Source organism: Merops nubicus, unplaced genomic scaffold (assembly GCF_000691845.1).
Source record: "Merops nubicus isolate BGI_N331 unplaced genomic scaffold, ASM69184v1 scaffold17422, whole genome shotgun sequence".
In the NCBI taxonomy this organism is placed as follows: domain Eukaryota; kingdom Metazoa; phylum Chordata; class Aves; order Coraciiformes; family Meropidae; genus Merops; species Merops nubicus.
Genome location: NW_008591747.1, coordinates 1 through 26571, shown reverse-complemented (window position 1 = coordinate 26571; position 26571 = coordinate 1). Strand labels below are relative to the sequence as shown.

The 26571-nt window shown below is 38.7% G+C and overlaps 2 protein-coding genes across 2 annotated transcripts; one reads left to right on the top strand and one right to left on the bottom strand.

Annotated features, from left to right (window-relative positions):
* Positions 1-849: 849 nt before the first annotated feature.
* VCL (vinculin) lies at positions 850-17528 on the top strand (the record flags this gene model as incomplete). Its single annotated transcript, XM_008950379.1, has 12 exons — positions 850-1123; positions 2244-2434; positions 5364-5563; positions 6059-6187; positions 7212-7361; positions 7957-8065; positions 8921-9223; positions 9802-9926; positions 10250-10435; positions 15719-15922; positions 16552-16656; positions 17201-17528. Coding segments are annotated over 12 exons (2123 nt in total), but the record flags the coding sequence as incomplete, so codon positions are not given.
* Positions 17529-22045: 4517 nt separating this feature from the next.
* On the bottom strand, positions 22046-26058 carry LOC103782603 (AP-3 complex subunit mu-1). Its single transcript, XM_008950378.1, has 3 exons — positions 25833-26058; positions 24369-24513; positions 22046-23082 (listed from the first exon to the last, which is right to left on the bottom strand). Exons 1-3 carry the CDS (start codon positions 26007-26009, stop codon positions 22982-22984), a joined length of 423 nt encoding a protein of 140 aa, XP_008948626.1. The 5' UTR covers positions 26010-26058; the 3' UTR covers positions 22046-22981.
* Positions 26059-26571: the final 513 nt, after the last annotated feature.

Sequence of the window (26571 nt, the reverse complement as noted above, 5' to 3'; positions counted from 1 at the left end):
AGGTTGGACTTGATGATCCTGGAAGTCTTTTCCAACCACAGTGATTCTGTTCTATTCTACCTCATTTTTCCAAATTAAAATCTTACATTCAGTAATTTACAGGGTGCTCCAAGTTCTGCTACAACTTATGACATTTTTTTCATATTTTTTAGCCATGCAAAAAATGCTGAGGTTATGAAATTGAAATAAGGGAGCAGCCTAAATTTGGACATAAACTGATTTTATTAAAGAAAAGAGTAGAGGAATTTCAGACTACACAGATATACCTGTGGGTAAACCCAGAGCACTTCACTTGGGCTCTCCTTATTTGAGTGGAGTTCAGGATTTAGAACTGGATATTCATGACAAAAGCAAAAAGAAGTTAATGAAACTATTTTTTCTTTTAGTTCATAGTTTATTTTTATAACTCTTATTTCCCTCAGTGGTCACTCTATTAACCAGTGATGAGGATGGTCATCAAATAATGAAGCTTTTCTATGTATTTTATCTAAATGGTTGTATGTATACATAATAATATGTATATACACTTCAATTTTATATGTATTGAATGAAAAGATAATGAGACTTTTTAGGAAGGGCTCTGTAAAGAGTGCCACACTGTACACAAGAGCATCTGTTCTCATTTTTTTTTTTTTCTGGAAAGCAGATCATGAGTCTCTAAAGCCACTCAGTAAATCTTACTTCTGAAAATACTGTAGGCAAATGTTGGGGAGAGAATGTAAAATCTTTGGGTAGATTTCATCAAGTTTGACATCTTTTTTTAGAACAGAAAATCTGTCAGGAAATAGAACAACTTCATGTTATCTAATAAACAGATTGCTTTTGATAAGTGTCTTTTGTTAAATAAAGTTTTGAAAGCTGTATTGGTATTTCTTTTTTGTTTAAAAATCTCTGTGGAAATAATATTACTGTTTATCTTCACTTGCACACAACTTCCTTCTGTTAAGAACTGGCTTGCAGATCCTAATGGGGGCAGTGAAGGAGAAGAGCATATCCGGGGAATTATGGCTGAAGCAAGGAAGGTTGCAGAATTGTGTGAAGAGCCTAAAGAAAGAGATGATATCCTTCGTTCTTTGGGGGAAATCTCTGCTTTGACTGCTAAGCTGTCAGATCTGCGACGACAGTATGTAGAACTTTTGTCACCATTAATTTGATGTCCATTTGCAGCTCAAAGTGCTGAGGAAAATCAGAATATTGATGATGGAGAATATATTTTAATCTAAGAACTATGAGTGGATATTTTATACTTCTGTATTTCTATCTTGCTAAGGAGGAAAAAATCTAACTTTTTAACATCCTTTAAAAACACCGTAATTTATAAAATATTGTATCCTTTTTAATGGTTCATCCTAATGATTTCTATCCCAAAGCCCAGCTTGAACTGTCTTCCTTGAAAAACGAAAAGTAACTAGAGGGGTATTACCTTAAAAATGCTTTCTTTCTACTGTCTATAAAATTTGACAAACCAAAGCAAAAAGTGAGCTCCTTAGTCCTGTCAAAGCACTTAAAAAGGAATGAGATAGTATGAAACTTGAGTTTATTTATACAGAGAAATGTCATCACTGTTTTTTTGCTAAGCAGTTTACTAAATGGCAAGGTAGAATATCTACCACTTCAGTGGTAGATAGTACCAATGTTCTAAGATCACTACAGTATCAATGTTCTAAGCTGTAACTGCAAAGTGTATAAAAGACTTTCAGAAATTATATTTCTGTATCTGTTTGGCAGAGAGAATGCTTGAGAATGGAAGTGAAGAAACAGTTATTTTATAAACTGTCATCTTCGTTTATGGCCAGTTGGAATCTGGAGATATTTTTTTTTTTGCTCACTAGTTAGATGCTTTACTCGAGGTTTGGCTGCTGCAGGTCTTAATATGCTACCTCTTTTTACGCTTATATACATCCTTGAGTCTGTTGCTACTTACTTGACTGCTTGTCATCTGCATGGCATTGTTGTAGTTGTTGGTCAGACAGCCATGAGTACGGGAACTGGAAGCCATGCACCAGTTCTGTCAGTGCCAGTCCATGCCTTCCCCCCTCCCAGTGCTGGATTGAACATGTGTGACATCCAGGGGCAGCAGCAGGGAAGTGCGAGGTGTGGATTCATGGGTGACACACCTGCATTGTTTGGTCCGAGACTGAAGTGTCAGATGTAACCTTTTTTAAAAAGACTTAGTACCTTGCTGAATTTGGGACTAGGTGTAAATGATCTTTATATGACTATACTGTTTTTTTGATCCCTAGTGGGAAAGGTGACTCTCCTGAGGCTCGTGCATTGGCTAAGCAAATAGCTACATCGCTTCAGAATTTACAGTCCAAAACAAACAGGGCTGTGGCAAATACTAGGCCAGTTAAAGCAGCTGTCCATTTGGAAGGCAAGATTGAGCAAGCCCAAAGGTGGATAGACAACCCTACAGTTGCTGATCGGGGAGTAGGTAAGTGTTTCCATGTGCTCTTTCACCCACAGTTTTATGGTTAAACGTGTCATTTTTATGACTGAAATTACTGCTCCTGAGATGCTGAGGATGTATGAAATCTCTTCACTAATGTGCAGACCTTCAGTTTGTGGCTGGAGGTTTATAGCAAAGTCCTGCCTGCAATATTATTGAATCAGGCTGACTAATGATTCTTTGTCTTCTGGAAATGACAACTTTGAAAAATAGGAGAATGTGTGCTGTAGAACAAACTAACGTTAGACTGCTTCTTGCTCTTATTAGGATGCAAGTATAGTACCTAGATTTTGAATTTATACCTGCTCCAGCAAATTAAGTAATGAAGTCATTCAGAGAGGAAAAAAACATTCATAAGCCTGACCTAGAGGTATCACTACTTGTATGGTTACTGGGTTAACTGAGGAGAAGCTATTTAATCAAAGAGGAAGTGAGCTGAAGATCTAAGCATGCTATCAGCAAGCACATAAATATGGTTCAGGAGAAGCTCTGCAGAGAGCTTGTTGTAAACCATGTCTGAGATGCCTTCTCAGGCATCTTAGCTTCTTGTGATGCTATTGCAAGCAGGTGGATGAAGCTTAAAAAGCAGATTCAGTAGTTTTTTTCCATAGCAGTTAAGTCTGAGCAGTGCAGTTGTGGCTGAACAGTGCAACTGACAAGTGGAAATGTGCCTTATAAGTAGTAGTATAATGGCAAGCCTTCAATACCTCTTCCTCACACCTTGTGAGCTGAAGATCTAAGCATGCTATCAGCAAGCACATAAATATGGTTCAGGAGAAGCTCTGCAGAGAGCTTGTTGTAAACCATTTCTGAGATGCCTTCTCAGGCATCTTAGCTTCTTGTGATGCTATTGCAAGCAGGTGGATGAAGCTTAAAAAGCAGATTCAGTAGTTTTTTTCCATAGCAGTTAAGTCTGAGCAGTGCAGTTGTGGCTGAACAGTGCAACTGACGACAAGTGGAAACGTGCCTTATAAGAAGTAGTATAATGGCAAGACTTCCAAAGCTCTTCGTCACACCTTTCCCTGTCTGTCAAGATAACTTTTGTTGTGTGAATAACCAATGACAGATCCTTGAATTAAAGATCTGGTGATGTTGATATTTTGCACGCTTGTGAAGTACAAATTTGTGTGTTATATTTGAAATAGAATAGTGGAGTTCCATGTTTTGACACTTTCTGATGAGCGAACGGCATGCAGAAGGAGGTGACCAAGAGGGCAGTAGATGGGTCTCATGAGATGTTTTGGCAATGGCTGAAACCCTTCATAATTTTGATGTTTCTCTTGAATGTATTAACACAAACATAGTGACGTGTGTGGTGGGGTTGTCTCAAAAAAGCACAAAACCTAAATTTAATTTTTATTCCTTTTAATTTAAAAGAAACAAAGGTAACTTAAATCCCTCTTGAAGTCTGTATTGTGCCTAGTTAGTCATGAGGCTTGCATGCATACTGAAAACTTGCTCTGAGGGTACTGAAGTTTCTCAACACTGAACATATTAATCAATTGCTGGTGTAATACATATGATAAAAACGTGTGTAGAGATGTAAGATGTGGTATGTCCCCTAACTTTAATGTGTATAGGTAATTAAAAAATACTAGTTGTAAATTGATCTCACTGTACATTTTTTTTTTTTTTAATTTAAATAGCTTTCACTTGCATTGGCACTTAGCAGGGTGGTTATTGGAAAGATATAGTAAAAATATAAATCAGGTATGTGCTTTCTTCAGTCTGGACAGCACTTCTGTTAGAATTGGGCCTGATGTTTTCAGTGATCATGTGAAAATACTTCAGTGTTCTCTGCAATAGTAATGACCATGTCACAAATAACTGTGTTTGCAGTTATCCCAGGGTAGCATTTAAACACAAACTAAATTTTGAAGTAATAAGGCAGAATGTGTATTTCATTTTAAAAATGTGAGCCACTTCAGTCGTGCTAGCTGCTACAAATATTTACATGTAGCGATATTATTAGTTATTGTAACTTCTGTGTTTTGTGTAAGTCAAGTGCAGCCAAGCAAGCACAACAATTGAAAAAATGTCTTGGGACATTCCAACAGCACAAAACTTGGCTACACTAATAAGCTTTCTAAAATGACGGTGGCAGTGCCGAGTGACTCTTGGATAGTCGAGTCCTGTGACAACTTCTAGGTAATTTTGAGCTTGATATGAACTTGGATTACTTGCGTGTTAGCGTTGGCTTAAGATGACTCTTCAGTAGGTCTTTAAAGGACTTAATATATGATGACTTCTTTTAAAAGAAGAATACTATTGTGTTATTGAAAGAATGAAGAAGCATATTCGGAGAATAATCTTGTAAAAGAACAGGAAGCTTCTGTCGCTCATGCCTAAACCCCAATTTTTTTACAGAAAACCTTTAAACACACTGTGGAGGCTTTGTAAGGTGCTTCCTCTTCCCCATCCTGGACACTTTACAGTAACTACCCATGATTCCTAGAATCCTAGGAAAGGCTGTCCTGCTTTTTCATTTGTTTCATATTTGGTTTTTCTCCCCCTCTTCCTGTACATCTTCTGATGACTTGGAATGATGTGGAGATGAATTGCAGTGCTTGGAATGTGGAAGTGCTTTCTGTTAGAGTCAACAGATGAGTTATGCAGGAATACCTGGCAGCTATAACAGTCAACTTCTGTCAGACCACCTTAGTTGAAAAGGATGTATCTCTAGCTGGAGTTGCTGCAATAAACAAAAAGAAACTGGTGAGAGTTGAACTTCTCTAATAGGTGTGAACTGCAAGTACTCAACAATAAGCTGCAGAAGATGCTTTTCACTACCTAGGAAGGTATTTTTAAAAGCCCACAAATTCTGAAGTGTTGCTTACTTCATGGTGCAACTTTTTTACACTTCCAATACTTTGTTCCCCTGTATATTAACGCAATGTATCTTCTTCCACTGTAGGCCAAGCAGCAATTCGGGGCTTGGTTGCAGAAGGCCGTCGTTTAGCCAATGTTATGATGGGACCTTATCGTCAAGACCTGCTGGCCAAATGTGACCGTGTGGACCAGCTGGCTGCTCAGCTAGCTGACCTTGCAGCAAGAGGGGAGGGAGAGTCTCCTCAGGCCAGGGCAATCGCTGCTCAGCTGCAGGACTCGCTGAAGGTAAAAATCTGCTCTTGTGCAGTGAAACACATGATATGCTGAAATATTTGCAGTCCTCTGATAAAGTGCTTGTGTGTGTGAGGCATCAATAAAAACAAGAGTGCAGTAAAACCCTGTTAGTTCAGCTGAGATGTTGAAAACAAACTTTATACAAAAGCCTTGATATTGTGCTCTAGGAATTAGTTCCAAAAGAACAATTTAGAAGTAAAATTGATGTCTCATTTTAAAAGAAAATAGTATGCTAGCATTGCAGACTTGAGGGGCAAGGTCTCAAATCATGCTGCTTATAGCTTCTGATGCACCTCCAAGGAGTAGTATGCAAGCTTCTTGTAGTTCAGATTATTAATTGATCACAATTTAAAGATCATTTAATCTTAATGACTGCCATTGTAATGGGCTTTTCTTGTTGCAAGAAGAGGTTTATGGGATTTGAATCCTTACAAACTTAATATTCCTGTATCATATGTTAGTAATTTTCTTTTTTTTTTTCCTAAGGATCTTAAAACACGGATGCAAGAGGCAATGACCCAGGAGGTATCTGATGTTTTCAGTGACACAACAACTCCTATTAAATTGTTAGCAGTAGCAGCCACTGCTCCCCCTGATGCTCCCAATAGAGATGAGGCAAGTATACATGGGTGATCTTTTTCCTGTGTGAAGCTTCGGTTACTGTTTAATTTGACCTGAATTCATATTTTGAAAAATGAATTGTCATTTTTTTTCCTCAAGCTTGTGATACATATTAATTCTGACAGCATAATGATTGCTGTGCGTATTGCTCTGGACTCTTGGAGATTGTGAATTGTTCTGTATATCCCTGGAAACTGTATTGTCCCTGACTTCAATATATTTCAAAGATTACTCCCTGTGATGTTCATACCATGTTGCATGCTAAAAATTCTTGTGCACAGGCCACTGACACACTAGTTAGTGGATTGTGTATTTCAGTATCATATAAGCTGATTAAAATAGTCAAGTGCATGTCAAGATTGATCAACAGACTTCACCTGCTTTTTTTTCTGGGTAGTGTTTCCTGTATTTCAAAGCTACTGGCTGCATATGAAGTATCTAAAACTCTGTATGTAGTAGCTCTGTTTGGCTAGACGATTTGAACATTACCAAAATAATTCCCCAAAGCCTTGAGGAGTTTAGCTTCATGACAAGATAGCTTTTCACAGAATCAATCACTTACTGCCAAAGTATTTTATGCCTTGAATAACTAAGGACCGTGGAAGAAAGGAATTTTTCCCAATGTGAATCTTTCATTTTTAGAGCAAAAGCCTGCACTTATCTTCCAAATATAGTTACTTTTGGATTATGGGTTTGAAGATAAACTTGTGAGCTGAAAGAGTTTTAGCACACTATTTGTTACAGCAGTAGTTGTCAGGAACTAGCATACTTAATACCTCAAAGTGATAGTGTGAGGTATTTGCTGCCCAAATAACCTAGTAAAGAAGAAAGTCCAGTAATGTGAAGATGAAAAAAAACAGAATAGCTTCAAAACTTTGGTGTCCTGCTGCATCCTCTCAGGAGACGAATTAAGTTGAGATGTTGTGAAGGTGCCTCTGGTACTTGACACCTAGAAGAATTTGTGTATTCTGTTAGGGAAGTTAAGCTTTTTAAATGTTTTTTCTTTTCTAACAACTAGGTGTTTGATGAAAGAGCAGCAAACTTTGAAAACCACGCTGCTAGACTGGGAGCTACAGCAGAAAAAGCAGCTGCAGTTGGAACTGCAAATAAAACTACTGTGGAGGGCATTCAGGCAACAGTGAAATCGGCACGGGAACTTACCCCACAGGTTTGCTTCCTTGGTCTCAAAGGGCGATTGAAAAGGCTGGGGATGACTTCTGTGGAATCTTCTTTATGCTTCGATTCTCAGACAGAGATGTTCATACCAGCAAGGTGCATAGGACTGACAGTTTTTCATATACACGAATATTTGTAAATATTTGCGTATATGAAACCAAGTAGAACACAGTGATTAGATACAAATCTTACTCTTCAACTTTTGGTTAGAAGTAGTAGTGACATCCTTGAAACAAAATTACTTTTGAGGCTTACATGAGTGGAGAAAATGCCCTTTAATGATTTTTTTTTTTTTCAAATAAACCTTCTAGCTAAAACTTTGGTAGAGTATTGTAGCTCAGTGCTTTCAAAAAGTGGTTTTTACAATATATTAGCATGTAATTCCAATTCCAGAATGAAAGTGTTTGTGTCGTCAAAGTCCAGAAGCTTTGTAGATCTTCAAGCAGCTAGATGTTGAGCTAGAATTAAAGAACTCTTATTCCAAATGAGCAGCTACATAGTCCTGAAGAAAGAAATGCATTTCTTAAAACAGTGTGATGTTGTTATATACTGATGCTTCCATAATTAAGAATGTTTTCCATTGACAGGTAGTATCAGCTGCTCGTATCCTTCTGAGAAATCCTGGAAATCAAGCTGCTTATGAACATTTTGAGACCATGAAAAACCAATGGATCGATAATGTAGAGAAAATGACAGGTGACGTAGGAAATTTTAATCGAGGCTTGTGGCCAACTACCTGGTATACATCTTTTTTTCCCCATTCTGTTTGGACTGATGAAACATTCATAAGAGTAATGACTAATTGAAATAAGACAATTAAGAATGTGCTCTCTGGCTCCAGAAATACATATACATTGCAGCATAAACAAAGTAGCTTGCCTCATACTGGGGGTTGGACTAGGTGATCCTTAAAGGTCTCTTCTGACCCAAAGCATTCTATGACTCTGTGGTAATTTTGAGCTACAGGGGAGCAAATTCAGCTTTAGTTCTTCTGTAGGAAAAAGAAAATAATTTTACATTTTATTGTGATTGCCCTTTCAAAGTGCAGACCCTTCGCACTGATCTGCTAATCTCTGGAGTGTATACTACCTCATCCTTCATCCCCATAATCAAACTGTGGGTATTTTAAATCTTACTGCTCTGTCACTGTATATCACCTTTCAGTAAAGGTGTAGCCAGAGGGGTATTGCCTTTTCCATGAATGGGAGAGATGGAAAAAGTACTGAATAGGCTTGAAGAGCTTTGGTGGGAGGAAGGAACCTCTGCTGCATGTACTGTGTAAGCCAGATCTTGACTCAAGCAACATTCCACAGTAGCTGAGTAAGAGCCTGGGATGTAGTTAGTGGGAGCAAGCTTGACCACAGTTACTGTGATAGAGGTACCACAGAATTAGAAGTAAAAATTAGGTTTGACATCCGTGCACCCTTCCACCCCTCCACACCCCCTAATTTGGAAATTCTTCATTTTCTGGTTGTGAACAGTCTCTGGAATAACAAATATCCCTTTCCACAGATGAAACTAGAGTATTAAAGTGTTTAACTTCTTTTCTAGGGTTGGTGGATGAAGCCATTGACACCAAGTCTCTGTTGGATGCATCAGAAGAAGCTATTAAGAAAGATCTTGATAAATGTAAAGTTGCAATGGCCAACATTCAACCTCAGATGCTGGTAGCTGGTGCCACCAGCATTGCTAGACGAGCCAACCGCATCCTACTGGTAGCAAAACGGGAGGTTGAAAATTCAGAAGACCCTAAATTCCGAGAAGCTGTTAAAGCAGCCTCTGATGAGCTAAGCAGAACTATCTCACCAATGGTAATGGATGCTAAAGCTGTGGCAGGAAACATTTCTGATCCTGGTAAGGATTCAGTAAGCTGACTTCAAATGGATTTTTTCTGGCTGAAGATGATGTAGAGTTGTACTCATTTTGTCCTGTACAGCTGTGTATTTCCTTTTTTGCAAGTACTGTGTACACTTAAATCCTGGAGTGGTCAAATAAAGGTCACACCATGCGCTGCAGAATCCTGTTCTTTTAGTGTAAGCAAAGACCTGTGGCATACTCAAGGGAAAAGGATCCAGCATTCTATATAGTTTATTATGTGATTTTGTAATCTTTATTAAAGTATTTGTTACTAGTTATCAGTAGTTATTCTTTAAGAAAATATTACATAATTTCTTTTATTCTAAAAGTTATTTTATGAATTACTTTGGCTATTGATGTGACTGTTAGTCTAGGCTTTATTTCGTGCATGAGGCATATGACACTAACATTCCCAACATGTAAATCCACTGTAAATAATTTGGTAGTTTTTAAACATCTTTTTTCATGGATATAAGTGTACTTGGCACCATATGTTATAGAAGTAATTTTTTGGGTTGTATTGCAGTTCTAAATATACAGAATGCTTTTAAACTGGTAATGGGATTTTTGTTCAGGTTTGCAGAAGAGTTTCTTGGATTCTGGATACAGAATTCTTGGAGCTGTGGCCAAAGTCAGAGAAGCCTTCCAGCCTCAGGAACCAGATTTCCCCCCTCCTCCTCCTGACCTTGAGCAGCTCCATGTAAGTGCAGTGTAGTTTCTAATAAAGTACACAGTTGTCACTGCCATGTGGATTGTGTGCTGAAGTTACGTGAGTGATATTATTATTCTTTACAAATAAAATGCATTGCCTGGCCAGCTATGCATATGACTAGCTTTAAATTCTAAAAATACCAATCCAGCTTTCAACAAAAGAGATTAAAACATAGTATTCCCTTTAATAGGGTGCACTTGATAAACTGGAAAAAGAGGTGAGGTCATCCAATGGGGTCTTGTCATGACAGCATCCTTAACTCCATCTGTGTACCATTTCATTGCCCTGAATAAGTTTTTTGCCTTTCCTAGCTGACTGATGAGCTTGCTCCTCCAAAACCACCACTCCCAGAAGGTGAGGTTCCCCCACCCAGACCACCACCACCTGAAGAAAAGGATGAAGAGTTCCCAGAGCAGAAAGCAGGAGAAGCTATTAATCAGCCCATGATGATGGCTGCTAGGCAGTTGCACGATGAAGCACGGAAATGGTCTAGCAAGGTAAGAAGTTGTGTCTTGAGGTAAAAGGAATTTTTTTTTTTAGGATCAGTGTGCTTGGTTCAAAGTCAGTTGTCTCGATAACAACAAAAGACTTTTATAGACTAAATAGTGAAAACGCCGCCATAGCAGGAATTAGAAACCTTTTCAAGTTCAGAGTGAACTCGGGTCAACTCTTCTAATACTCCGAATTGCTAGAATGCTTTATTAGCATACCTCTGGGAACACAAATATGCCTTGTATGCTAAGCTGTTGGTGATCCTTGATGCTCATATTGCCTAGAGAGCCACTAATACTTAAGCCTTTTTTGGCTGGCAAGATGATTTCTGTATCTTGAGTGACTTTGAAACGTCTGTATGAATGTGGCAGATGGCAGCTGCAGGAATCATGAGCTTGTTTGTCTTAATTTTGGAAGGAGCTGCAAGTCACTTTACAGTTTATCTCATACATTTATGGTCAGAAAAGTGACCATATAGAGATGGCTTGATTTCATTCTTTTTTTCTAGTGAGTAATACTTACTATCAAGGTCAAAATCCTTCATCTCCTTACCATTTCAGTGCTATGACAAAGCAGCGTGAACTTGTCAGTCTTATAAACTCTAATATAACTGTTTTTGCTTTCCCCTTTTTTCCCCCCAAAGGGCTAAGTTTTTGTGCTGGCACCAATTGAGTAAGAACTTCTGAGATTTACGCTTCTGCAGGTATAAATTAAACATCAGAATTTGGCTTTTAAAATAGCCACCTTTTTTTGCCATCAAATTAGATGGTGAATGAGAAGATGAATAGCTTACAGAATTAAATTCAGTGCTTTGTGCTTAAGGAACATCTGTTTTGGAAGTACAGATAAAATACAAAAAGTCCTGAAAATCTATTTGGCTGTCTTTTCCATCGAATGAAAAGCATTATTCTTCTCATACTTTTGAATCTATCTAATACATATTTATATTATTAAATGGATAGTACTAGAATGTGTTAATAACCTCAGGAGGTAGTTTTGAGGCCAAAGCCTTAATTTCAGCTTCCTAAAAGTGTTTTGATGTTTGAATCCCAAAATAGGCAACTTAGCAATACACAGTAGGTAATAAAAAGCTTTTGCTATATATGCTAAATTACCTATATATACACTATATACAGTCTAAACAGTGCAACTATTAAAATATTTGTCAAAACAAGGCAGTAGACCTTGAAACTCCTTGCTGATTATGAAAGTGCTCTAAGCTTGGTGTCTTTAGGTATTAAAACATTATTTTCATTGCTTTTTTTTTTTTATTTATTTCAGACCAACAAATCAATGAGTTAGCTTGGCATTCCTACTTATTCTTTTTTTAGCAGTCCCATTTTAGTGACAGGAGTACAGTTATTCTGAATGTGTTAGGGGAGAAGTTTTAAAAATATTTTTCTTGTCTCTGAAGTCACTTCCTGGGTGGGAGGAGGACTGATGGACAGTGGTACTGAGGATCACGGGTTAGAAATAGAAGGTCTTGCTCAAACTAAATCACAATATACTGTGTCAACTGTCTTCTGGCTTTTTTGTCTATTAGTCCAGTCTGATGGTACTTTACCATGTGTTACACTTACGAAGGGGGTGAACAAGTACTTAGTCTTTAAAAAACCTTTGAGAACATTCTTCATTCTTGTAAGATTTAAAATGGAGTTATTTTCTCCTTTACAAAAACTCCTCTTTGAGTAGATTCTGGCCTTATGTACCTTATTGTTCTCATGGAGCAATAATTGAACACTGTCTGTTGCTTTAGCTTTCCCTGACTTTCCATCTCATGTCGGTGAATAAGAGAATGAGGGATATTTAGAAATGTTTCATTAGATTAAGACTTAAATAGAAATTGTTTTTGGAGATGAGTTGTTTTGGCAGCATATAAAACTTACAACTTCCTACCAAAACTCCTATGTAGTTTTGTTCATGTTGATTTCTTTGTTGTTGTTGTTTTGTTTTTTCCTATTGAAGGTCATATCTGAAGCAAAACACAGTTGAAAATGCATCAGTTTTGGTAAGGGTAGATTGACTGCTATCACACTTGGCTTTAGTCAAAGAAGTACAGTTAGTAAACCTCTAGAATGTTTTTGTTGAAATGCTTCTGTATTATAAATGCCTGTATTGTTATACCACTTAACTCTTTCCTGTGTTCTAACCTAACACGACATATTTGCTTGAATCCTTTTTCTTTGAAGGTAATGGAAACTACATACTGTGGCAAAACAGTATTATATGCTTCATAATAAGAATATTTTACTAATTCTGTTCCAGTCTTTTTTTTAAGAACTGTAATAAAGCATTTATAACATTGTCATCTCCTCTTTTCATAACCTGGTTTTGTTCTTTTTCATGTTTTCTGCAGTACTTCAGTACTCATTTCTACAGCGTCTTCCATCTCACCTTTTTTCAACTTTACAGCAAGCAGTGTCAGTGTTTTTTCTGTGATCCTGCTGCTATTTCTTATCACATGTATGTGAACAGGCTTCCATACAAAGCTTTCTATCTGCACAATTGCCACAGTCATCAGCTGCTGTGCCTGCTTCTATGCAGTCAAAATGGCTTTCATTGAAACAAAATCCATTTATTTCACCATTGTGTTGCCAGAAAAATGTTGTTCTGCAAGTCAGCCTCTGTACAAGCTTGTATGCTCAGATGAAAAATGTTGCTGCATCTTTGAGTTGTAACTTCTTAATATTTTTGGTACCTTTGGTTCACAGGTGAAATGTTTGTTTCCTTCTGCTAATCTTTTATTCCTTCCCCTTCTCCCTCTGACCTGACCGTAGGTAGAGCTGCTTTGTCAGATCCTGGGAGACCAAGAGGTCACTAAACCAGGCACAGTTCATGCTCTTCTACCAAATTCTGCTTCTTGTACTAACTGTCCCCTGTTTCTTCGCCCTTGCTGCCACCTGCAAAGCCTGATGTGACTGTGATTAATGAAGCGGCTGAGGCTGGTGTAGATGTAGATGAGGAGGATGATGCAGATGTTGAATTCACTCTCCCCTCTGACATTGAAGATGATTACGAGCCTGAGCTGCTGTTAATGCCAACCAATCAGCCTGTTAACCAGCCCATTCTGGCTGCTGCTCAGTCTCTACATCGGGAAGCAACCAAGTGGTCTAGTAAGGTACTCCTGAGTCTCCCCGGGGACTGATCCGCGTGCATCCAGCCACTTGGAACGCTGACACATTTGCATCACTCTTGATCCCTGCTGGGCCCTGCCATTCTGAATGAATAAGTGTGTCTGCACTTCATTTTAAAGGCTGAGAGTGCCTTCACAGGTTTGCTGGATCTGTTTGTCAGTGCCGGACTGAAGCTTGATTTGGGTCACTTATTAATATTTAAAGGCTTTCTCTGCCTTTGCATCTGCCTGTTTTTCTTTGTTATGACAGTTTTCAAATTCTAGTAGGGGTTCTCTTCTCTCCCACTGTGTTCTCTTTTCCATTCATTTGGGCTACCTGGGAAGCCATGGTTAATAGTTTCTTAATGACTTCCAGACACAGCAGAATATGCAGCATTCAAGAAGTCATTTAACATGTCTATTGAGCTTTGCCTTCATTGATGCCATAAATTAAAATACCTTCCAACAAGGAATGGCTTTGTATGGCAGTGTTTATTGAAGAGGACTGACTGTCTGCTGGCTTGCACTTGGCTGTATTGCAAATGCTGGTCTTAAGAGAATTCTTTTATGAAGAAGCTGCAACTGAATGCTCTTAGCTGCTGAATTGAGCTTGTGTTTATATGAAACCAATGGAAATCTAATAAGAGGTGCAGACATTCACAAGTAGCCTGTCTCTTCTGTCTAAGCACAAATGTTTGCAAGACTGGTCACTTTTCTGTAGCATGCTGCAAGAGAAGGCTGGTGTCTTGTAATGAAGGTTGGGGGTGTGTGTGTATGTGTAAGTATGTGTGTATGCACATTTACATAGATACATGAAACTATTTTAATAAAAAGGACTTTAAAAATGTTCTTGTCCTTTTCAGATTCTGATGCTTGGATAACTTGTTAGAGGGCTTCGTAAATGACCCTGGTCCTAATTTCTTGATCCTCCTACTTGAAAATGTGGAAGAGCTTGTGTTATGTCATTTGAATCCTAACTGGTTATACTAGCAAACTGTTTAGCTATTAGGTCATGGTAACAAATAGTTCAGCTTTTTGTCACCTGTATCTGGGATAGCTTCTTGAATTTGCTAGTAGTGAGCCACGGAAGTATGTGCACAGGGATAGAGAACGTTTGCCAAGCGGGGTTCTTGCTGTGTCCTCTTCTGAACTTCATTGGTCATTACTTGTGGAATTATGCCAAGGAAGGAGTGTGCTAATACTTAAACTCTCTCTGCTAATAATTCATCCACACAACAGGAATGCTTCATGGCACCAAATAGTTCACTTTCCTCTAACAACACTGTTTACAAAGGTGAATTTAAATATACTAACAGATTATGAAATATTAATCATCTAGGTCTGCTTTTTCTTGCACTAGGTTTCTCTCTGGAACAGTGCATAAGAAGTGGTTTTGCCTTGGTCATACTTCACTCACATTTTTCCAATATTTCTCAGAAGCATTTCTGTGACTAATTTTACAAGAAAATTGGGTTTAAATGTAAGAAATATCACTAGATTATCTCTTGAAATAGCACGTTCTTCTCTCCTGGACGTTTTAAAAGAGGAGATTTTGTCAGAAAGGAAGATATATTTTCAACGACTAACTTAAACGTTTCAGAAAAAAAACATAATTGCATCTCATTTCCACATAACCTGTTAAAAAGGTTTTCATGTTACAGATTCTCTTCCATTTATCCTCTAGCATTTCTAGCAGCATAGCTAATGCTTTAACAACTTCAGTTTCAGATGCCACTGAAAATTTTATGCTCAACTTATAATGACTGCACTATATAACTTAATTAGTGCTATTGGTTTACCAAGCTATTTAGCACACTTTTTTACCTTAAAAAAGCCTTTTTTTTTTGAAATCTGGAACTTCAAATGCTAATAACATGTTTTATCTTAAAACCTAGCCAGCAGAGCAGTAACTCGAATTCCATGGACAAACTAACACTTTTCTCTTCTAGTTTTGAAACAAACTTTTTTCCTCAGTGTTCAGAAGAAATATGTCAGAAACATAAAATTAGTACAGATCTTCCCTGTTCCTTGAAGAAACCTCTTCTGTGTTCACAAATGGTCCTTCCATCCTTAACTTCTTGAAAGGATTGCTACCAAACTGTAGACTGCCATTCAGCCGTGACTTGTGTGAGGCTTCTGTCCGGGCACGGACGCTAACTGCTGTTGTTCTCTGCAGGGTAATGACATCATTGCTGCTGCCAAACGAATGGCGCTGCTCATGGCAGAGATGTCACGCCTGGTGAGAGGGGGCAGTGGAAACAAGCGTGCCCTTATTCAGTGTGCAAAGGATATTGCTAAGGCATCAGATGAAGTCACTCGGTTAGCCAAAGAGGTGGCAAAGCAGTGCACTGACAAGCGCATTAGAACGAACCTCTTGCAGGTAACAAGTTAACCTGTATATTCCTCAAATATGTATTTTTTTCTATGCTCCTGTCTTAGTATGAGTAAGCACAGGAGCTGTGGCAGTCAGTCGTGTATCTTTCCTTGGCTTGCAAAGTTTTGTCAAGTTTTGTGTCTGTTTCTAGGACCCATGGCCATACCTATTCTGTAAAGTCAGGGTTTGTTTACAGGTAAGTAGAAGATGCTAGTGTCCCAAAGGAAGTTCTGAAAATTACCCTACTATGAACGTTGGTCTGTCCTAAGCCTGCATTGCTTTGCATTTTGTCTACTCATTCCTTTGTATCAAAGAATAGTAGCAGAAATATCACACTCCTTAGTTTTTTAGTCTCAGCCAAATAGACATCATCCCATTCCTGAGCAAGCAGGCCCTTAAGGAATATCTGGATGAAAGGAAAAATATTGGTTCCAACCCAAGAATTCCCAAAGCAAGTGAAGTAAGACTCAAGTATCCTACCAACATTTGGGAGAAAGTCTTGAAGGTTATAAGATCCCTCTATGCTTACTCCTTATCTGGTAGTAGAACAGAGTAAAAAAGTTTATCTGAAAAAAACAATAGATTATTATTGGTTGAATTCACAATGTGAAGGTTTTTTTATCCACATTCCTTAGGTCTGTGAGCGAATCCCAACCATCAGCACACAACTGAAAATTCTCTCCACTGTCAAAGCTACCATGCTGGGCAGAACTAATATCAGTGATGAGGAGTCAGAACAGGTAAGAGATGTGAAAAATGATGGTAGTGTGGAATTGCTGATCAGTTTTATTACAACGTGTCATACCAGACCTGTTCTGGGAACAAAATGTTTGGAAGCTTACATCAGCTGATTTAGTGAAGAGAACACAGCACCTTGGCTTCTGTCTCAAAAGCTACAGTTTAACCAAAGGCACATCAGTCCTTCCCAAGCTAAAAAGCTACTCTGGTTCAAGTTTTGAACGACTTGCTAATCTTGATTTTGAGAGAGAGCCAAGGCCAGAACTTGCTCCTGCACGTGGAGCAGCTCTGAGGGTGGAGGAGCAGCGGTGCCCTCTGGGGGATACTACTGAAAATACTTATTCTCCAACAACATCTTGAGTACTTGTCCTGCAGTTGCGTTCCAAATGCATGTTTTCAGTTGGAATCCTGCAGTTCTGGCTTCAGAGAGATATTATTCTTCTTTGAGACACTAAGCTTTAATTCCTCAGGCACAATGGATTTCCATCCTACTGTCCTGAACATGGTATTTGCTAATGGATTGGAAATTTTTCTTTTTCTTGACAGGCAACTGAGATGTTGGTTCATAATGCCCAGAATCTTATGCAGTCTGTGAAGGAAACTGTGAGAGAAGCTGAGGCAGCATCCATTAAGATAAGAACAGATGCTGGATTCACTCTTCGATGGGTCAGAAAGACCCCGTGGTATCAGTAAACATTTGCAACAAGTATTTTCCATAACACAAAATGCCTTTTTTTGGAAACAGATACATTAAGAGCAAAAGGTGCTGTATACATGAGCTGAAGATTAGCTTATGCTAATGCCCCATTCTAAGGGTATGAATTACAAGAGAATGCTTCTCAAATGTCTTTGGAATGCTTTTGATATCAAACACCTCAAAATTGTTTCCGACAGTAGACATTTTTTTTTCTGTAAAGGTTCTTTTCATGAATTCTGTACTACCCCCAGAAGCACATTTCATTTATGCACTGTATATTCTAGTAGTTTCCACGTGATAATATAAAACATGGACCTCACTTTAAGCTTGTGTTGAGAATCTAAGACACTATTGGTTACTTGGCAGTTTTTTAGGGACAGTTATCGATATGGAAACCTTCAACTTTTCAACAGGTTTTTAGCTGGCTGCCCTTAAACCATGCAGAAATGATGGGAGGTGTGGGGTTTTAATTAAAAGAGGGGAGAGGGGAGCAGCAGAACAGTTGTAAACTGGGGGTTAAAGTTCCATATGTGAAATTAAATTTTTTGGTTTTATGATGTTGATTTTTGCCTGGCCACAGTACTTTAACAAAAACTGGAGCTGTCTTTGGCACCCTCCTGTCCCCCTGTAGGTGGGCATTCCATAACGCTGGCACTGTACTGAAATGCTTTGCAGTGGATGTTAGTGGAACACTGTTGAGAGTTTGAGCCTTATGGCTGGAGACCTTAAATCATGGAACCCTTTCCATCTTGCTCAATTCAGTAATGTATTGAGCTGAAAAGTCCTGGTTCTCTTAAGCTAGCTGCATGTCCAGGACTGAAAATGCCCTGTGCTGGCTTTTTCCTTTTGAAAACCAAATGAGCACATACAGTTATTCTTTTTGTTCTCTTCCCTCCATCTAATGTTATTCTAGCCACTCAAGGTGGAACTTAAAAGATAAAGATGCTCAGTTAAAAAAGACCTTTAGCTTCACTACCCATGTTTCTAACAATGCTGAAGCTTTTTGACACCCAAGCACTGCAGGGACATGAAACCCTTTTTAGGTAACCTGGTGGCTACCAGCAAACAGTGGTTCCTAATGCTAATGACACTAGGATATTTTTACTGGTTTTGATGTTTGCAGTTTGGAGGCTCAAAATCTTTTTTCAAGTTACTGAAGTGAACTAAGTGTTACTGTATCTGGAGGGGAAACAAAAACAAACCCAAAACCACCGAAAAAAAAAAAAGCAAGCCACAAAAAAAGCCCCTAACCTAAACAAAACCACAGCAATTAAAAAAACCCAAACAAACCACAGATTTCCTGCCCTCTATTACTGAAATAGACTTCGAATAGTTTTATTCCTCCATAACTGAGCATGCCTTCATCTGTCTATCCATATGTATATGCATACACATTCATTTAATTGTTGCATAGTCTGGTTTGGCATTTGACAGAAAGGAGAAGTATTGTTTTAGAATGAAGCTCTGCACATTTGCAAGGAACACTTGCAGACTTCTGCCCAGATCAGCACTGACCTCGTGACGCCCTCTTAATTTGCTGAAAACTGTTGCACGATCAAACCACCTTTAACAGAAGTGCCCTTGTGGAAAGAACTGCTCGGTCTTAACAGCTGGAAGGCAGAGAGACACAACACAGCCAGCTGTCCTTCACTGGCCTGCAACCCCTGGACTTTCTCCCCTCCGCCCTGCATTGCACTGTTATCTAAAAAGGGAAGTTAAACTGATTATACTACAACTGCCTCAAACTGACCTTAGCAAGAGAAAGCATGGATTCATCTTTAATTCACTCCTTGTGTCTGGGTATTATGAAATATGTGGTACTTGGGATCTTTCCTTGGTATTCTCTTCTTGCCTTTATCTGCAAGAGGAAGAGGAAGGAAGGGGTGCCAGAGCCTTAACCTGAATGTCTTGCATTTGGTTGGTTTATACCAGATCTTTAACAGAATTGTAATGTAGTAATTTCTATTTAATAGTAAATAACACTTGAGTAGGTAGGGGTTATTTTTTAAGGGATTTTCTAAATAGTCTTCCTGTATTACTTCTCAGTGCTCCTCACATTTCTTCCCCCCCCCAGTTCAGCCTTCTTGCTGAGATTTTTTTTTTTTTTTCCCCTAGCATCACTGTTTAGTTGCTTGACTGATACTAATGCAATATTATTAATGCCTTCAATACATAATTGTTTATGCCAAAGATCACCTTTGTTTATTGAGGAATGTTTGGTGGAAAGTTAAGAATCATGGTTGCCTTTGATATTCTTCCAGAATGTTTACTAGAAGTTCTTGAACTGTTTTGTAGAAGCTAAGATACTTGTCCACCTTATGCAATTACTGCTTTTTTGAAAAATGTTGGTCTTCAGGCCTGAAATGCAGCAAAAATTTGAAAAAGACCATGAATGTCACTTAGAAATGTTTTACCACTATAAAACTTTGTTTATAAAACAAAATGTATTGTATAGTCTAATGTTTTCAACTTTTCTTTGGTTCTGTTAAAACAATAAAAATGCATTTGTACAAATGTCAGTTTGTGAGTATTACTGATAAGAGAGTAGTGGATAACACCCTAACAACAGGAGAACCAAAAAGTTAAAGCAGCAGAAATACTAAAGCAAAAGAACAGTTGTTTCTTCATATTCTGAACAGAATGAAAGTGCAAAGTTTCTCGAATGGGAGAAGGTTAAAACAAGTGGTTTCTGTATTTTGTGCTGTTAAAAGTAGTAATTAAAGAACTTACTGGAAGCTGTGGTCCATGGTGGGAAAATGGTAGTTCTTCTAGAGGCCTAAGGGTCATCTGTACTAGTGGCACCAAACATGGTTCTGGAAATTTGCAATGGGATTTGTCTGACCCTGTCCATGAGGGAATAACTGCTACTTTAGCCAACACCCCATTCGTCTGAATTTTACTTAAAAAATGTAATGCAAAGGTGATTAGTATGGAATCACTATCCTGTTTCTTTTACTCCATCACAGTAAGAGCCTCTTACCAAATTTTTTCCTCACGAAAAATTTCTACCAGTACACACAAATGTTCTGACTTTGTGGAACCAAGATTTATTGGAGCTGTAGGACTGAACATAGTCCCACAGTACCAGGAGGCATCTGGCAGTTAGTAATAACCGGTAAAACTCAGATTTCACACTCTTCTGCCCGTATCTGAGAAAGGATGAGAACTTGAGACAATTGCTTTTGTCAGCACTCCCAGAGCTGGACACCTAGAGAAGGGGAGATCAAAAGCTGTCAGTACTAATTCCTCAGTGACATCCCCTCATTTTTTTTAAGCTGTATTAATCCTGAGGGTGCTGGTGCAATTTTATTTTTTTTTTTAACAGGGAGAATATGAACATAGGCCCCCCTCTTCTGTAGATTCTGCAGCTGAGTTTCCTGTGTTTCAAGGAACAGCAGGAGCCAGCACACCTACAGCAAAATGTGCAAGCCTCACAACAAGCACCATTTCCCTGATGAAAAGCATCTTTCATGCTCAGGGTGGTTTCCTACCAGGTGAGTAGAACTCTTGTTGACAGTGACTGCTGGTGGTAGGCTGTGAAGAATGGATCCAAGCCTTCCCAGAGACAGCAGCTCTGTGCGTGGTGCCTGAGATACAGAATGCTGCAAGGCTTGCTCTGCAGGATGCTAAGGGCAGTGCGGGTGCTCGGGCTGGCCACTTCGCTGTTACACTCTGTTCTGCACCAGTAACCTTCTCAGCTCTGAAAAGACATCTTGAAGCATTTCCAGGCTGATAATGCAGAGAGCAGCACTAGCTACCCAGACTTAAGCTTGGGACATAAGTTGCACCTGAAGACAGAATTTCTAGTAAAATTACTGTAGCTGAAGGATGCTGTTTGAAATGTGGAGCGGAACTAGAGGATAAGTAGTGGAACTGATGGATTTTCCTCCATCTGAAAAAGCTGGACTGGAAGGTTGGTAGCTTTTAATACCCAGTGTTGTGCCTACACAAACACAAGGCTTTCTTACAGGTATTAGTTCTTAAAAATGCTGCTTTGCTGATATAAATCTACTGCAATTTCAGAAATTCAAAGGGGTTGTTGTGGTCGAGTTGACCCTAGTGATATTATCAAAGTTACCAATAGAGAATATATGCTCACTTATTTTCTTATCAGCTCACTGCCAGTGTTCAGATGTATTCCCCCTCCTTTTTTCAGACTGAATTATTTTTTGACCCAGTATTTTAAATTTTGACTACTGAATGCTTTAGTTCCTATTCCTCATCTGAAGCAAAGCTAGTACCTGTTCATCGATTTGTAAGCCAAACAGATCACTGAAACAAAGATTTTCTAGTATCACACCCTTCCTTTATTCTCAACTTGGGTTTCTTGGCCTGCTATATACTGACCAAATGTATGATTTGAAACCTTTGAAATACTGTGGAGCATGTATTGGTTTACAGAGATAAAGAGTTTATGCTGGTGTACAAGGAAGTTTAGCCAGCTTTGGACCATCAGTGTTTGAAATTTCATGATCTAAACATCAATTATTCTCCATTTAAAAGTAAAAAATATGGAAGTGAGCTTACCTGCCATGCTCGTAAGTGCCCTTTCTAAACTTTAAATAGCTGCACAGTCATCAAGTTCAGTAAAGATGTAGCAAACTGTCATCTTTTAACTGTGTATCAGACAGCTCCTGCCTAAAAGCATCATGAATAGTTTACAAGAGCGTGAACATTTCACAAGAGAAGATGTATTTGCAGTAGAGTTCCCTTTATTTCATAACATTAAAGCACACAACCATTAAATACACTTGACACTTCTATTGTGCTGTCTAAAAAGCTACGCTCCAATGTACACATGGCACAAATCTGGTGGCATCCACTTCAAATGAGTGGAACATCTAAATCAAAGCAAAGGCTTCACATAAAAAATAGATCTTACTCTCTGCAACTGTAGTCTTAAAAAGATGGCAACGAGGAGACTGAATGGAACGAAAGTGGATTACTGAAGCAACAATCACCTCCCAGATTTAATGCAGGATGTTTATGTTTTATCAGCTCATCTGCAGATGGCACAAATGAAAGCTGATTAAGGCAAATGCTTCTTAAGAAAGGCGACTTCTTGTAAACAAGGACATTTTTTTTTTCTTCATCTGAAGCTCTCTCTTAGGAGTGATACTCACTATGTCCCAGGACCCTGTGGGACCCCCGCCCCTCTCGCTGCTGCTGTTTCTGAAAGGATTATATGATGCTTTGTGGAATGCCAGCTTGCAACTGGTTGTGAGAATAGCTGAGCTTTCTTTGCAGGGAGCTGCAGCAGCAAAACATGCCACCACAAGACTTTTCCAGTGGCCTGACTGGCCTTCATAATGTGCTTGGCCTCTGGGCTTTGGTATCTGACTGGCAGTGTAGTGTTTGCGGCATTTTGTGGATCACCTAGATCAAACTATTCACCAGCACAACAATTCAGTAAAAAAAAGAGTGAAGGTGTATTAGAAAAAAGTACCTTATTTTAAAGCCATATTAAGAAAAACTAAGCTATGCTTTCATTTTAAGAGCTGCTGTGCACAAATGTTTTGATCTCAAACTAATCACTGTCAATTAATTGGCACCTAATTAATAGCAACATAAGTCACTAAGCAGTCAAGTTTTTTGGAAGGGGAATTTCCTCTTGGAAATAAAGCATCTTTTCATGTCCTGACTTGAAATTTTCCTGCTTTTGTAACATATTTGACACCTTTAAAAGGCTTGTATTTTTCTCCATACATGTCTAGGCGATTTACTTTCAGTCCTGAAAAAGACAAAAACATGTACAAAGTTAAAAGCCGAATGCCAGAAATCCTGTCAGTCTGTTTAGAAGCCCTGCATTCTTGAAGCATGATAACACAGGTTAGGAAGCTAATTTTCCTTCTTTTCACAGGTTCATCTGGTTTGAAACAGCAGAAGAGATCATTCTTGTCACCTCATCGTAGCTGCCCGGGCAGGGCAACAACTTTTTTTCTGTTCTACTCAGTGAGCCAACATCCTCCTTCCAAAGGATGAGCTACTGAATGAATGAGTGTCTTTTACAACTCCTGTATGCTGCACTCACTTCCAGGAATATAGATGAAGAAAAGACCAAGTTTTAGAATTTTTTTTTTTCATTCTAAATCCTAATTACAAGGACCAACAAGCCCTCTGCTATTGAGGAATGCAAGTACCTATTAATTACCTAAAAGTTTCAGGTTGTCCCCTGTTTTCTCGCAGGTCTATTAGCTCTGGCATCCAGCTGTTTGATCCACTCTGCAAGATCTAAACCTATGTGTTGCAAGTTTAAGAGAAAACTGCAGGATTCTGTTCTTATACAAGGGCTAACTGCTATTTACTCAGCAAAGCAGGCTAGGAAACAAAAGGACTATAGCCTGGTACCTACCTAAAAAGGTACTACATGTACTACTACTGATTCTCCTCTACTGCCTTCAGTCATCCTTCTTTCCAAATGTGAGTCTTTGTTAGGGTCTTAATCCTGCAAAGCTTGCTTGCAGAAGCACTTTACAGATGGACAACTCATGGGATTTAAGTGTTTGCAGACTGAGGCCCTGTTTTCTTTAACTTTCCTTCTGTATTTACACTATAGACTTCATTCTGATTTTACTTGCAGATTCTTTTGAAGTGGAAAAACTAAACAGCTCCAAAAGGAAAGAATTCTTTTAAATTATTTGAGTTCATAAAAACTAAAAAGGGCTTTAGTGATACAGGGCTAAAGCAAGTCAAGAGCAATATGCTAAATCATCATACATCACTCTCCACTAAAAGGGTAAGTTTGTACGTTTAATGCACAAGTCAACAAGAAAAATCCATTCTTCTATATGCTTCTCACAGTCTTTCTTTAGCAAAACGACTGGGAATTCACAATTCCCAGCAAGGAATTCTTCCAGCAAGAGTTACTATCACATCTGGGTAAAATAGCCTTCATCATTTTGGACCAGCTGACTTCAGATCAGCATCTCCAATTAAAAGATTAGCAGTTTTCTCACTTCATTTCCTACTGCTACTCATTCCATCAGTACCAATTTGATGTAACATCCCCCCACTCACCTGAAATTGCAAGCTGTTGTATCTTAAACTGGATGTTTAAACTTGGATTCTCCTCTGGCTTGGGGGCTCCAGACTGCAGGTTCACTATGCCCTTCAGGTTTGGTAGCTTTTGAGGGGCAATTTTGCCAACGTCCCATGTTAACACCTTGTCAGGAAAGAGAGAATAGTAGCAGGAGCTTTCTAGGAAGCAACCTATGAGGTCATGTTCATGCCAAACTTTTTGTTTGCAGGCTGGGTACAGAAAGTAGCCTGGCAGCCCTATGAATTATCCCACTGGCTGGGAGATGGTGTGGTTAAGGCTCCTGCAGGTATAGTGTCTTTTCTTTCCCAGCATTTCTTTTGCCCTGTCAGTGTCCCCTAGTTTGTCTGTCCACCTAGTACACCTTGTTCTCTTAGTAATGGTGATTGTTCCTGTTGTCAGATGGGATCAGCTGGAACCATGAAGCTAGGAGAGTAACCAGCACAAAGGTTACAGGAATTGAAACACAAGAATGAGGAGGACAGGAGCAAGATTCTTGGCAAAAGAAGATGTTTAAACTAGAGTAACTTTACTAGGAATCACTTTTTTCTCCCAGTGATTCTTACACTTTAAAGAAGATACATGGAAGCAACTTTGCCCTTTGCCCATAAAAGGGTGGGGTTTTTTTGTTCTTAATGTAAACTGGAAATTGTTAATAAAGGCAGAAAAACCTCAGTTCTCCCTACTTGTACAAACCTTTGCAGTTAAAATCCACCTAGTTACCCCAGCTCCTGATAAAAATACAGTATAACATATTTGCAGAAAGGAAAGGAGCCTTCAAGCATGTTTGTTTTTAAAAGCTCCATGTCTGTTCTTGAAACAAAATGTTACTTGGAGAGATTTCACTTGTAAGTTTTTTCACTTTTAAGTAGACTCAAATAATTTGCTGACTAGGATATTCCAAGGGCAGCAGAAGGTTCAGAGCAGGGTGCTGGAGCCAGCAGAATGGTTTGGCTCAGACTGCCATTCAACAAAATGGATCCTGAGTACTGAAAAGCTTCAGGAACTTTAGGAAATTTAGCTCTCAGGCAGATCTTTTGGAAAAGGTATTTTTTACTCACTTCCTGCCCTGATTTTCTGGCTACCTGTGTTCAAGTCTACTGTATTTTACCTAGATAAGTATGTTTTTAAGAACATAGATTGCAAAATGTACTATGGCTGAAACCACCAACAAAATACTGCTGCATCCACTAAGGAAAAAGATTAGGGGAGTGGAGCAGGGGAAAAGAGGGGAAGGGGAAGGAGACTGATGAAACCAGAAATCACAACTGGTGTGTATCTTGGTTTGAAAAAGTAAATCTTAAAGAGAAGATTTTAATTCATAAACATACACTGAAGGGCAAGTTTTCTGCCACGTGTGGAGCACTGCCCCAGTGCTCTGCAATACGTATGACTTGTTCTAATGTTGTCTCAGATAATCAATTAAATAAAAACTTCAGACTTACTTTAGTAACAGGGTCAAATGTATAGCTGCCTTGTGTAGCAGTGAGGTTCATATTAAGTACAGCCTTTGGCATGTGCACTGTCATGACAACTCCTTCTACTGTTTTCCCCATATTCTGTTTTGGTCCAATGGTAACATCAAATCTTCCTGAAGAACTGTTTTCCTTAAAACTGATCATGTGTTTCACATATACAGGAATGGCTACCAAGCTGTAACGAGAAGACAGTAGCTGAAGGCATCCTGGCTATTACTTCGCTGGAGAAAATGAAGCTTCTTCTCATAAATAGTTCTTGTGTTTCTGGCAGGTATTCACATTAGAACCCATTTGTTTAAAAATGGAAAAGTGATACTCAGCTCTTCAGCATCATTGCTGAAGTGATCTTATTAGCAGACAATCATGGGGGGAAAAAAAAGAATTTTTTTCCAAATCACTTGTCCTAATTTTTTTCCCTCCATCTGTTTATTTTTTTTAAAGTAATCTCACTAAGCCAATTCTCAGAACAGCCACCAGTCCAATCAGGCTTAGTTTGCAAACACATGCAGTTTAGACTCCTTTTATTTTTTTTATGAAGATATGAGTAAGAATGATTACCAGGATTGAGTAGCCCTGTATTACTGTTGTGTGGTTTATCCTACCGAAAACTGATTGCTGAGGAACAGCAGCTCACTGAAAAACTGTTTTCATGGTGACAGAGCAACAGATGAGACAAAACCTCTCATAGAATCATAGAATCATAGGG